Genomic DNA, 13,796 nt, shown 5'->3' on the forward strand with positions numbered 1-13,796 from the left:
GAGCGTAGTAAAGTCACTAGTTCTTGGGTTACCGATTGCAATTAAATATTGATACAGGAAACAAACACCTTCCAATATTCTGAAAATCTGTGTCTTTTCCCTCTGTTGTCATCCACTGCATAGCTTTCATAAGAGACCACTGAGAGGGGCAATGCATTTATGGACGCTTGGGGGGGGGGGGGGGGGAAAGCAGCTGACTTTTATGCCTTGGTTATCTCATTGTGGTTCTGATGAGCTAGGTAAGTCTCAAACAGTTAATAAGTTTACAGGTCACTTCACAGAGTCAATGCCCTGGCATTTTATGGCCTTCTAATGAGCCGTTAAACTGGAGAAGAGGTAATTAAATATGGTACTCTGGCACAATGTACACAGTACTGACTCCAGCTCTCTGATTTTAGGTTCCTCAGAAGACGATGAGGTCATTCAAGAAGGTCTCCTCAGGCTCAGGTCAGTCTCTATAGCGTCTTACATGGCTGGCTGTGTATCTGTGAAACTTGAGGTGCTGCACCACTTGCGTCCCAGTGACCCTGACGAACTTAATTCCTGGGGAGGGGAAGATCATTAATCCAGTGCGCAAGTTTTGGAGATCTTGCTTGATGCAGTTTGAGTGTTCCGCCTCTGTAAGACAAATAAACAATTACATCAGGAAAGTTTATTTACAGTAACGCACCGTCACATGCCTGTTGTAAATGGCAGGAGCCCACGCGTCTGTCGGGCTGCCCACCCGCGCACGCACCGGCGGCCACGCATCCCTCGGTCGCTCGCTCTCTCCCATTAGGACCCCTCGGGCTATTTCCACGCCGCTTCTCCCAAGAGCAGCCTCACCGGCCCCGGTGCCCGCCCGCCCCCCGCGGCGTGGCGCGGCCCTTCCCGGGTGGGTGCCCGCCCGCGGCGGCGCATGCGCGGAGGGGGCGCGGAGCTCCCCGGGGAGCGGCGCCGCGTGCGCGAGGGAGGGCGGCTGGGCCCGCGCCCTCCAGATACGGCGGGTAACCGGCCGTGCCCCGGCTCACCGCGGCGGTGGACAGCCCGGGGCTGGCGCTGGGAGGGCCAGGCTCTACCCCCGTGGTGGGGACGGGGGTGCGCCCGGTGTCACCGCCGGGCCCGCGGAGGCCGCTGTGCGGCGGGCGAGGGCGCCTGGGCAGCTGGCTGCCCGACGGGGAGGATGCCCGGCCCGCCGGGGCGGACGCGCAGGCCGAGTCCCGGTGCGAGTGCCCCGGGTGAAGGGATGGGCTGGAGCGACAGCGCCTGAGGCGCCGGCCCGCCCGCCCCTCCTGCGCCTGCACCGCGGGGGGGAAGCGGCGCCACCGGGCCGCCGGCGCGGGTCCTCCGGGCGGGCAGAGGCGGGCAGCCAGCCCCTCGGCAAGGGCCGGTCTTGCCGGCGGGGTTCTCGCCGTGTTGGACGGGCTCCCGCGACGGCCGGCTAGAGCCTCCTTAAATCCGCCGGGGAAGCCGTCGCTATCAGTTGCGAACCCGCAGCTGAGAGACGGTTGATGTAACGAGGCCACATCCCGCGGCCGGGCTCTCCCGAGTGGGTGCCTCCCGCGTCCTCCTGCCCTCGGATCACGCGCGGGGTTGGAGCAATTTCCCGTACTTTAAAAACTCGCCCTCGCAAGCCGCCGGCCTTGCCGGCAATAATCCACGGGAAGCAGGACGGACCGCGCCGGAGGGCTGTGCGGCGCCGGCAGCCGCTGCGTCTTATTTCCACGGAAAATGTCACTATAGCGCGCGGTGGAAACCACGCTCCAGCCGTCAACTAGAACAGCGGCGCCGGTAAACCGCGGCGTGAGCCTCCGGCGAGGGCCGCCCCGTCTCCGAATCGAAGGCAGAGGCGGGCTCCGCGCAGCCCTGGGCGCCCGCCTTCAGGTGTAACGGCTGAGGAGCGGCGGGGCAGCCGTCGGGGGCTCCCTAAACCGCTCTCCGGTTGCTGTCGGCGGGCGGGGGCGAGGGGGGGGAGAGGCGCCCGCTGCTCCTTAAAGCGGCATTTCCCGCAAAGAGCCGCCGTTCGGCACGGGCGCGGTGCGAAGTCACCGTTATAAAACCGGTAACTTAATACCCCGCGGATGCACATCGAGCAAATCCCGTCCCTCATCGTCCCTAGCCACGGGAAGCGCGCAGCTGGGTCGGAGTTGTGTTTTCTTAAAAAAAAAAAAAAAAAAAAAAAATCCTGCGGGAATAATACGGAGGATAATAAAACCGAAGCAAGGAAAAAGGGGGAGCTGGGCAGTGGCTAGGCACGACCGACCCTGCTCTCCGAAATGCGCGGGAAGGCATGTCGCCGCATTTCCCGCTGGAAATAAACCGCATTTTTCTGGAAGCGTTAAACAAAAGACCAAAGGCAAAAAGCCCCGCGCCGGGGGAGGGTTGCGGGGACAGACCCGCCACCCTCGACCCGGGCGCTTGACGGCGGCGAAAAGGCAAGGCAAGGCGGTTTTGGCGCCCAAACTGTAGGTGAGAGGGTTTTGGCGGGAAGAGCTTAGCACCGGCAGAGACCCCCCGGCCTGGGGGTCTGTGCTCTGAGGAAGCTCCGGGAAGCGCCCCCGTCCTCCCCCCGCCCTCCGCCTTGGGAAGAGACGGTTTCGATAGGAACCGTATAGGAAACACGACGGGCGTCTTACTCGGTCAAACATCAACGGGAGCGGCGCGCGTGGGCCGGCGCTGTCGTGCGTGGGGCGGCCGCGGCGCAAAGCAAACCAACCCCAACATGTGAAGAAAAGGGGGGGCTGGGGCTCTGCGGCGCTTTTCCTGCTTTTCCTGCTTGCCCGTCGGCGAGAAATGTTGCTGTGCTTTGCAATGGGAAGTCGTGGCAGCACCCAGAGCTCTGCTTTCAAGTGTAAAACACGCGTTTTGTTTCACAGGCACGCGGGTCGATCGTTTGTTTGCCTTTTTTTTTTTTTTTCCTGTTTTGTTTTCTCTTTTGGAGGCGCGGTCTGTTTTTTTGTTGTTGTTGTTTTGGGAGTAAAAGAAACCAGTTAGGACTTTTAAAAGTTTTAGGAAGGTGACAAATTGGAAACCCAACACCACTGGTTCTGGTTACATAGTTTCAAGCGAGCTCTGACTGTGTATTTAAAAAGATGATTCCAGCTTCCTATAATTGTATTTACCAAAATTAGCATATGTTTACCGAAATGTAAGGATAGAAATATTTTTTCTAATATGTGACCTATTAGCATTAAACTAATTTTTCCACGAACCGGCTTGTTCTCTAGGGCTTTTTCCCTTTATCCTCTTGGCTCCCCCTCCTCCCCCCGATTCTTTGGGAATGAATTTTGGAAGGGTGTTAGTAGGTTGGGTTCTTTTTTTTTTTTTTTTTTTTTCCCGGAGAGTTCCCAGCTGGCAACAACTCTCTACCTTCCACAAAACTTGAAAGGCTGATGTCCCTTGCAGGAAATGAATGAGTCGATAACATCTGACACCAGTGACCAGTCCAGTGACCCCAACCTTAATTCCACTAATACTGGAGGCCTGAAAATCTCAGTAAAGACCCTTTGCAAATCCCCCCCGTCCATTTTACAAAACCTGCGTTGATTTTACAATGTAATAAATACTTTGCAACAAATATCTTTACATCCATTTATTTGCGTGGGTTTGTAGTCTTTATTCATGGAAGAACATACACTGAATTTTCTTTCAACTGAAATTTGCTAACAAGACATTTTGTCCATTTAATGAACTCAGTCAACTCGTTTGTGTCCGTTTAACCGATATTCTAGCTTCTAAGGAATTTTAAACTAAATGTCGGTAGATTAAATCAATATAAAAAAAAATAAAGACTTTTTAAACTGTATTGAACAGAGTACTTATTGTCTTTTTGAAGGGAGGAGCAGAGAGAGCTCGTATTTTATAAATGTGCCGTTCTGGTACAACAAATGTAGTCTTGGGCACTTCAAGTAAGTGGTGTAAGCATTTTTTTTCTTCCGGTAACCTCAATTTCTTGTTCATAGCTGGGTTTTCACGTGTGTTAAAATCTCGTACATTCATTATATATTGGATATCGCGCCGGTCATAAGATGCAAGCATATAAAATTACTGGTGATTTAATATTGTAAAATGGGAAGGGATGGCACGAGCAAAGAGAAGTGGTTATGTTGCACGAATGCGTAAGGCAGGTCAGTCAGTGTAGGAAGTCGACCTCCACTGTTGAAATAACCTATAGGAAATTTACGGTTGAAGACTGCAAAGGAATTTCAGGATTTAAAGCTTCTGCTCCACTTGCCTGGCTGCTCGTATTTTGTACACTTTTGCCCACCCTCGCTTCTTTCTAGCAAACGATCAAACCGAGCACCTTGGTATTTCACACAGAAACGAGGCGCTAGCAGGGGAATTTACGCTTTCCTGAAAGGCAACAAAAGGAGTAAACAGGCCCATCGGGGCAAAGGCGTCCCCCTTAATTGGGCAGACTGATCGACGCCACTTCCCAAACAACAGCAAGTGCTTTGCAAATGCATCACCCCCTAGTATTCAGATTCTGCACGGATCAGTTTGTTGCTTTGGCTTTTGTTTGTGTGTGTCCTTGGGATAAGAGAGGATGCCGGGGGGGGGGGGGGGGGGGGGAGGGGTTTAATAAGAAAGTGAGCCCATGTTTTAACAAGGTATAGGCAACGTTTAAAGGTTATACAATACTGGATGTAAAGTGAGGTTATATGTGAGTAGGTGGTGGTGACGACAGAAGAGACGAAATGATGTTTTCATACCTTCATCTGTACCTTTACACTGAAGGAGGCAGGGCAGATGGAAAATAAAACGGAATCTCACCTAACTGGCGGGGGTGGGTGGGTGTTACGTTTCTAAAAATATTTTTTTAAATAAGCGTTTGGCCGTTAAGTGCAGCAATAGCAGGGGCTTGCGAGCACGTTGCTAGCTGTGTACCTGTGAGAGCCGGAGGGGAGTGCCTTTGTAGAGGGGTGCTCTTGTCAAGCCCGTTACACACGACACATTTATTTTCCGAGTTGGATCCCCCCTCCCACTGGCAATGAAGACTTAAAACAGCAGTCCCCGGTCAGCGTTATTCCTTCCCTCTTTGTCTTCTTCCTCCGGCTTTTTTTTTTTTTTTTTCGCCTTCCTCTTCTCTAGCAAATCCTTTTCTCTGTTAGTCGTTCCCCCTCCTCTCCCCTCTCCCCCGCGCTCCTGGGGAACAATCGCTGCTGATTGAGGTTCACTCCAATACTAGGCTTGAAAACTGGGCTCTTATTTAGGAAGTCATTAATCACATCCCCTCCCCCGGAAAGAGATGGCGGAGAAACCTGTGAAGTACAATTCCTCGCCCCATCCCCCTCCAGAAATGTTTTGAAACGCTAAACCTCTGCACATTCTGGGCCGTATTAAGGTGATCTCGCGTTTCCGGCGCGCTTTTGGTTTGAATGCGAAATTAGTAACGTGCAGCAAAGGCATGAGCGGCGGCACACGCGTGCACACACGCACACGCGTGCAGGCACACACACGCACACGTAGGGAGCGGCAGATTCCTCCCGCCACCCCCCCGCGGGACGGCGCTGCGCTGCGGGGGCTTTGGGCAGCTTTTCTGGAGGTGGAGACGGCGACCCGGTTATACGTCCGCCCGTGTTTTGCGCAGACGGTAACACAGATGCCTCCCAACATACCTAGTGCATGTCTATACGCGTGTGTGTATCTCATTTGTAAGCATCTCGCATTCGCGGGCGTACGCGTACCCCACCCAGGGCGCGCACGGACACCCCGGTAATCTCATCTGCGCGCCCGCCGCTGCACAAACGGGGTGTTCTCCGGGCCGTGGCTAGAAACACGCGGATCTTCCTACGTATATTTGTGCGTGCACGGGAGTGCAGAAACCCCAGAATAATACGTCATCTCGGTTTCCCGTAAAGAAGCGTGCAGATTAGCTGTCGAAAAAGAGACGTGTTGGAAATTTCTTGTTCATTCATAAATTATTTTGGTGTGTCAGCCTAGTTGAAATGGCGATTGGCTGCTCCTGCCTCCTGCCAACCCCTTAAGGATCCGATGTGAAATTAGTAGCAAGAAAGCATGTAATTGACCAAGTCACGTGTGCGCAGGGGGCCAGAAACGGAGCGAGAGAGAAGGGGAAAAATCAAAAGAGGGAAAGCACATTAGACCATGCGAGCTAAATTTGCGATCGTTCAAAATCAGGATGTTAGATTAATGCAGAAGACCACTTCGATCCACAGGGAAAGTTTTCATCTCACGAGTTTGGAGCAGAGGGCCCGTGGGGCAACATGGCCGAAGGTTAATTTTCTTTTTCTATTGTTTTACTATGATTTTCGCTCGCTCGCTCTCTTCCTCTCCCCCCACCCCCCCCCTCTCCCCCCACCCCCCTTTTAACCCAACTATGCATTACCCTTTTTTAGCAGCTCGCGCAAGGGGGCTTTCTCCAAACCCATTGTTACCAAGCTCAGAAACTGTTCCGTACCGCCCACACCGATTCACAACTTGAAAAGCTTTCAGGGGGCTATTGTTTGAATTGTTCCTGTTTGATTAAGCACAGTTGCAGTGGTGGGATGAGAAAACGGCCGTACACCTGTCCCAACTTTAATCGAAAGTTTATTCCAAGGAGGGATGGATACACATCGGAAAATAGTGGTTTCGGCGCTGCATGTGCAATAACCAGTTGTGCAATCTACCCAATTTTGCTTAGTCTCTCTCCTCCACCCCTCCTCGGCCGGCCTCCCCCCTCGCCCCCCGGTCCTGCGCCTTGTGAGGAGAGACTAATTGGGCTGAGAATTTCTGTTGAGAAATGGGATCGGTCTTAAACCAGCAATATTCAAGTAAAGTATCGCGTTCCGTGCTGTAATGTGGCTGAAAGATGGAGTTAAATGGAAAAATACACGTATGTACAGAAATGTGGGCTGCTCTGGGCAAAGAGAGAGGGAGAGCCTCCGTACGCAGTGTTTCCTCTCTGTAACCTCGGTGATTTTATTTTTTTACGTGTTTTGGGGAGAGGGGTTGTTTATTTCAGGATTGAGGGAAAAAAAATAAGCTCTTTTCGCCGTTTGCTTTCTGATTTTGTTTTGTTTGCTTCCCCCCCCCCCCCTCGTTTCTTCTGTAGTAACTCCTTTATACAGTGGCAAAAGGATGTTACCAGAATTTAACTCTTTGCTTTGAATCTTGTTCCCCCCCTTCCTTCTTTTTCTCGCCCCCCTTCCCCCCCACCCCCCCGCCTTTCCCTCTTCCTCAGCAGGGGCGAGTAAAGGTGGAGACGAGCCCGGGAAGTTGCCGGAGCAGGAAGAAGAGGAGGAATCCCAGGTTTTGCACGGAACCGGCCATTGCAAATGGTTCAATGTGAGAATGGGATTCGGGTTCATCTCCATGAGCAACCGAGAGGGAAGCCCCTTGGAGTCTCCGGTTGATGTCTTTGTACACCAAGTAAGACCCATTTTTGTCTTCCATCTCAGCCTGCCACATTTAGTTGAGCTCAGTGGGACTCCGGTTTCATGTGAAGAGAAGTAACCTATTTTTCCTAGGTATTTAGGTACATCTGTAATTAAAAATTCGCCCTAGGTAGTGGTTTTGTTGGCAGCGTACTGTTTGAGTAAAGAAAGTCGTTAGATTGTGCTTAGTCTCCGTGTCTGGAGATTTGTGCAGAGGGATAATATTGTTTCTCCCTGGTTAGAAACTCCTCCAGTGCTTTTTATTTATTTTAAAATGCCGCACTTTTCTTTTTAACAAGGCTTATAATTTGTCACCAGACTGATCAGGAGCAGATATGCCTTTCCTTGGAAACTGATTAAAATTAAGCTGGGAAAAGGATAAATAAAATGTCGGTTTTCATTCAGTTAACATTTGAATACAGTTTTAAACGCTTTTCTTGTAGACCTCGAATTGCTTTTTAAAAGCTCATCTGAGATTAGTTAATGAAATTAAGACATAATTATAGTGTTGTTTTGCAGTAATTCAGACCTGAGAGCGTCCCTGTGGTGCTACACTGAAGCGTGCATGTGGTTTGGTTGGTTGGTTTTTAAATATTCCTGCCTAGGGAAAAAAAAAAAAAAAAAAAAAAAGTAACGATTAAGGAATCAGGCTGTCGGGGAGAGAAGGGAGTGTGGCCATTGCTTTTATTTTTAAGTCCAGCAGCGTGAACGGTGTTCGTAGTTTGAGCGTGGAAGCCGGCATGAATGCCTTCACGCACAGGAGTTTCCGATGCAAGATACATACAAAATGATAAGGGAACTTTTCCCAAGGTCTGTAGCGAGGGTTGTGGAGAAGCAGCATGTGTACACCTTCCCTGGTCCTCCTGTTAGTCTCCAGTTGCAGCCACCCGATTTTGAATTTCACCCATCTGCTCTGTGATCAGAGAGCAGAAGAGCGGTGTCAGGTAAAGAGACCATTTTGGGTTTGGCTAGGGCCATGTTAGGAAGGCAAAAAGGCATCTTAACTTTTTACGTGGTTGTCCATTTTCTATGACGTTTGCAATGACGGGGCAGGGGGGTGTTCCATGATTATATTGTGATTCCCTTTTAATGTTCCATTCGATGTCCCGGCCTTATTCAGTAGTACCTTTCATCAGGCTTTTTTAAAGAATACACCTTTCATTATGTTAATAAAAAGGTGACTGAAAATTAGAAAGAATGCTGCTGCTCCAGCACGTTGCCTTGCTCCTTGTGGTGGTGGAGAGGTTTTCTTACATGTACCCTGTACCTAAGGGCCTGCACATCAATATTTGCTGCGCTTGCATTTGGAATTATGTACAAAGTGTAGAATCCAATTGTCAACTTAGTAAATTCTTGCACTTCCTGCTTTGTATTGGTATATGAGATGCCCTCCTCTTTGGTGCTTTTTAGAATTGAATGAATGAAATACCAAAGAAGGAGCAGTCTTCCTCACGTTTTTCCCCCTTTCTTCCCTTCTTTGTACCTTTTTTAGGTCGTGAAATTGCTCTTTACAGTTCTATAAATTTATAGATAAACATTTTTCTTAATGGAATTTTGTGTTAATATCTCATTTCTTTTTGCTTCTCAAGTAATAGAAAACAAAACATTTGACCCATAGCATTGGTGGTGTTTAAAAAAAACCCAAATGCATTTGAAAACAAACATATTAGATATGTGGAAATAGATAAGTGTTGAACTGCATGGTAACGTGATACATGTAAGTAATACTAGACAAGGTGTGCTGTTCCATAACAGAAAGTATAAAAAAGTATGTGGTAAATTTGGAAGTTGCTTTTCAGTTGTGTCCCCTAAAGGAGGGCCCAAGAAGGAAATGTTAGACATGTTTCTTTGCACTTTCATAATCTACAATTTCTCGTTATCCTTCAGTTTCTAAGACATATCACAGTGTAAAATAGCATGTTTCATTGCACATGAACTGTACACCTCAGCCATTTTGAGTATTACTTAGAGATAAGTCTTACTGAGTGAAATTATTAGTATTCTCAATGGATTGCTCTTACAACAAAGAAAATACGTTTCTCACCTTTTTCTTTCTGATGAAACCTAGGATATACATATACTTCATGATGACATGAATCTTCTTTCCATCAGTCAAAAGCAGAATTTTTCTGTTTAATGTAATGGGGAGAAGCAGTATCTATTTCGTTTCAAGTACATTTTAGATAATTTATATTGCTATATAGAATGCTTTGTGTTAGCTGACTAGATGAACAGTGGTAACAGTAGCAGCCAGAGCATAAAAATGTCTTTAAATCAGCAATTTTATTTAACAGTGCTGCTTTTACAAGTCTGTTGCCTGAACAGTGATTGGACCCTTTTCCTACTTGTTTATTAATTCAAAAAATTTAGTAATGTGAAAAGGCCTTTTCAAGGCAAAGATGATAGTTTATTAATCTGTTGAAACAAAATATTACTGTTCAAAACTGCTTTGAAAACACTTCATCATTTATTTAAGCGTGTGCCACACAGTCTTCCATGCATTCACTTGTTCTGCAATGTTTGTAGCTACTAGTATCATTTTATAGAATCAGACAGTTTAAGCAGAGCAAAGAAGCTTCTATTTTATTCAGTCCAAGTCCTGTCAAAGCTAGCTTGAATGCCGCAACAATATTTTTACTTCCTTATCTTACCTTTTCTTGGTGTGGTTATGCCCAGTGTATGAGATCTTGCTATGAGCAGAAACTTACTGGATGACAAGTCAAAATTCCTATAATAGTTTAAGCTCGTTATACCTAGACTTTTGAGCCTGCAATAAATAATTTTGCTTTCTTGGAGTTCCCCCTTGGTTGTGTGCAGATTACAGCTGTGTTTTTGTAAAGTCAATGCTTCACTAATTGTATATATTGGTGTCATTTTAGAGGACTATGCTTGTGTTTGGACTCCTCTTCCCCTTTACCTAATAAAAGTTCTGTTCATGAAACAGCTGCAGTATTGAGTTTTTAACTCTACCTTTTAAGTCCTTCCTTCAGCATTAATCAGTTTGATCTTCTCTGAACTACCTTCAGGTTGTTATTACCCTTCCGGTAATGAGGTACCTAGAGCTAGATGCATTATTTAAGGTAGAAACACATTAGCCATTATGTATGTTCATCTCTGTGTGTGTGTATGTACAGTGTAAATAGGGTAAACTGTCAAACATCTACACTCTTGTCCTTTTAAAGCTTTATTCTGATACAGCTTATACCTTCAAGTCATGTGTTTGAGTCACTCAGTGTCTCATCAAAATTACGAGTCCTAAAAACGATTTGATTTTTTTTCAAAGACAAGCCATGCCCAAGGCAGTAATGTGCCTCGTCAACTGTGTTTCTTTTACAAAAAAAAAAAAAGAAGAGTAGCAATGTTAGTCCTTTGTAACTGTTAAATCCAAGGAATGTGCACCTTACTGAATTTGGCTCAGTATTGTCATTTGGACTTTTAATAGGTTAGCATGGAATGAATAATATAGCTTGCTTGTTTTTTTATGATGTGAATTCTGCACATAGTTATGTATGAGCAGCTCTTGTTAAATTTTAGAAAAAGATTTATTTGTCAAAGGGTAAAACAGACTGGAGAGGTGAAGTGACTGGAAGCTTTTGTCATGCACATGAAAAAAAAGGTCTTCATTGCTAAGAACTAAGAAGAGCTCAAGCTTTCATAAAATCGGAGAAAAGGATGATGGTTGTTAAAATTTTTTTGCATGTTCAAATTTTACACACAGCTTGAATGCATACAACTTTTTTGGACTCTGGCAGTAAGGCAAAAATGCTGCAGATTCTTTTTCCACACATTCTGTGTGGACTGTTAGAAACATGTCTGTTTTCCTTTGCTTAGCATGAAGCCCAGATGTTAAAGATGATAATGAAGGGGGTAGGGTGCAATAGATGCAATTAAATACATGCTTGTGAATATCAGAGGTTATGATTTTGTGTTCTGTTTCTGAGTAATGTTGTCTTTGGGGATGAGATAGATTGTTCATTTTGAATATGTTTGTTGGGATCTAGCTGGATAGTCCAAAATTCTTACCGCATTAAGGGATTGATACAGGATTTCTGAACTAGGACCTTAAACATGATCCTTCTTTGGGATCCTCTTTTATGAGATGGGGAGAGGAAGGAAGGGAGGAGCAGCATGCAGGAGTTGGTGTATTTTGTTTCCTCATTAAAAGGAACATGGTTGGTTTGAAATTTTTCACTTTTATCTGAACTTTCTTACAGTTGCTGCAACTTACTGTTACTATAAGATTTGATAAAAATGGAAGAGCACCTTTTTTCTTTTCACTGAGTTCTTTTGCACTGTGCTATTGTATATTATAAATTTTGCTCTTATTGTTGCAAGTACCTATAACAAAAGGAGTGAAAATTACAGACTATTCAATTATGATTGTAAACAGAAGAGTAAATGGAAACTTAGACATGTAAGCAGCATTTAAAAAGTCTTTTCCCTCATTTGACTGACCATCCTTTTTGCTGATGAATCAGATGCCTATTCTTTAAATTCCTAGTATTTTAGCCAGAATTTAACTACTTTTTCTATGATAAAGTTGGGCATGGCATGATACACTGAATGCTGACTTTTTTATATTGTGACACATGTGATCCTGTACTTTTGCAAGGATGCTTTCACTCATCTAACACATCTTTTCCATTTCTGTATTATTAGGAGCCTGTAAAAAACTACTTAATTGCTCAGATAACTGCAAGTTCTGGGTAAGCAAGTAGGATCAATATTACATTGCTCCTTATTGTTAAACATGACATAGCAATGCCTGTTTGAAGTACAGAAGTCTCCATGCAGTTTATGCTATTACAACTTGTCATCTTTGACTTCTGCTGGGGACCAGGCAAGCCCAGTCATAATCAAAACAGAAGTGGCTAGCAGGATTTAGAGAGGTAAACTGGGAAGGAAGCAAATGGGGAGTAAATGTGTTTCTGCATGAGCATGTGTATTGGAGATCTGGCAGAGATCAAACATGCACTGAAGGTGTGGGTGTCAAAAGTCTGCTCAGCAGCCTCAACGCATGTAGGATCTGTAATGGGTAACTGTTGGAGATCCGGAGCCAAGCTTTGGCACTCAAGCATACAGCGAAAATTGACTTTAAATTATAGGGACCATGTATTTGTTGTATGGAGCGGTGCAGCCTTGTTTAGGATTTCTTTAAATTTTTTTTTTGGCTGCTAATTAAGCCCAGTGCTGCATTTCAAGTCCTAGACAGATGGCAAAATACTTCACTGAGAGCTTGATGGTTTAAGATGGTTGTCTGAAGAAACTTGCAATTTGGTATTTAAGTTATGGAACCACCATCTATGGAAATAACCTTCCAGATTTCATCTATTTACATATAAACCCAACATTACAGTGCATTTTTGTTGATAGACATATGTAGTATTTAAGTGAACGGCAATTCTTATTAAACCTAAATGGTATTGAGTCAGGTCAGATTTTGCTGAAGAAATTTAAACATGAAATGTTGGGAAGCAAAAATCACAAGCGGTGCAAAGATTGAGGCCTGCAATGGGACTATTTTGTCTTTGGCAAAGCAGTAAGTACATCCTTTCCAGAGCATGCTATCCTCCTTTTCTCAGGACTGAGGAAGTTGTGTGCAGGGGTTGGGATACTGAAAGGAAGAGGATATTTTGTCTGGTGCACAAACATAAGATATCAAAGCAGATATATGAACCGAAGCTAAAAGGAAATGGATTGTCAAATTGGGAAAAATGTTGTTATTGTTGCTTGTCCTGGTTTGCAACTACATTACTGAGGTAGTAAGTATATCTAGAGCCATCCGGAGTTTTGTTTTAAACTCTTTAAAAAGTATACAGAGGAGTAGCATACAAAGAGAAGTATACTAGTCTTCTGAAGGAAGAATTTCTATTTCTTCTGTAACCTATTTCAGTAAAGGCCTATCATCTTTCTCCACAATTATCAACAGAAGCAAAATTAGGACTATCAGTTTTTGACAAAGGTGCATAAAAGTGACTGTAAAGGTGTAATTCAAGTAAGATCCTAGAAACTGGAGGATAAAGGCTGTTTATGATGTTTCTTAAACGAACACAAAGAAAGAAAGACATACCATTGCTATTTTGTATTTAAGGGTGCTTTTTTCCTCCCCTTTTGTTAAATCAGCTGAAAGTTATCATGACCGATAGAAAGGTATTTTGTGATACATAGCTTTTTCTAAGGGACAGTTACTTGGGGCAGGTCTGGACTAGCTTTTGCTTGCTCTGGATGTAACTGGTGGAAGCAGTGAATCCTTAAATTGCTTTTGCATCAGTAGAGTATTGGTAAACACCTCTACATGGAAGGTGGGGAAGTGGTTCTGATCGCTTGAGCATATTAGTTGGAGAAACTGGTGTCCAGGCTTTTCCTTAGATGATTCTGGCTGGTCCTGATTTAAAATGGGGCGTTAACTCCCTGGGAGATGGCTAGAGGGAATTCCAG

At 45.5% G+C, this 13,796-nt stretch overlaps 1 protein-coding gene across 1 annotated transcript in view; it reads left to right on the forward strand.

Annotated features, from left to right (window-relative positions):
* Positions 1–413: 413 nt before the first annotated feature.
* LIN28B (lin-28 homolog B) overlaps positions 414–13,796 on the forward strand; it is an 86,694-nt gene continuing 73,311 nt past the window's right edge. Inside the window, exons 1-2 of the mRNA XM_074923186.1 lie at positions 414–447; positions 7,166–7,353. Of these exons, the coding sequence (XP_074779287.1) occupies positions 414–447; positions 7,166–7,353 (222 nt within the window). The remainder of the gene's footprint in view (positions 448–7,165; positions 7,354–13,796) is intronic.

This window comes from Athene noctua, chromosome 1, assembly GCF_965140245.1.
Source record: "Athene noctua chromosome 1, bAthNoc1.hap1.1, whole genome shotgun sequence".
Taxonomy (NCBI): domain Eukaryota; kingdom Metazoa; phylum Chordata; class Aves; order Strigiformes; family Strigidae; genus Athene; species Athene noctua.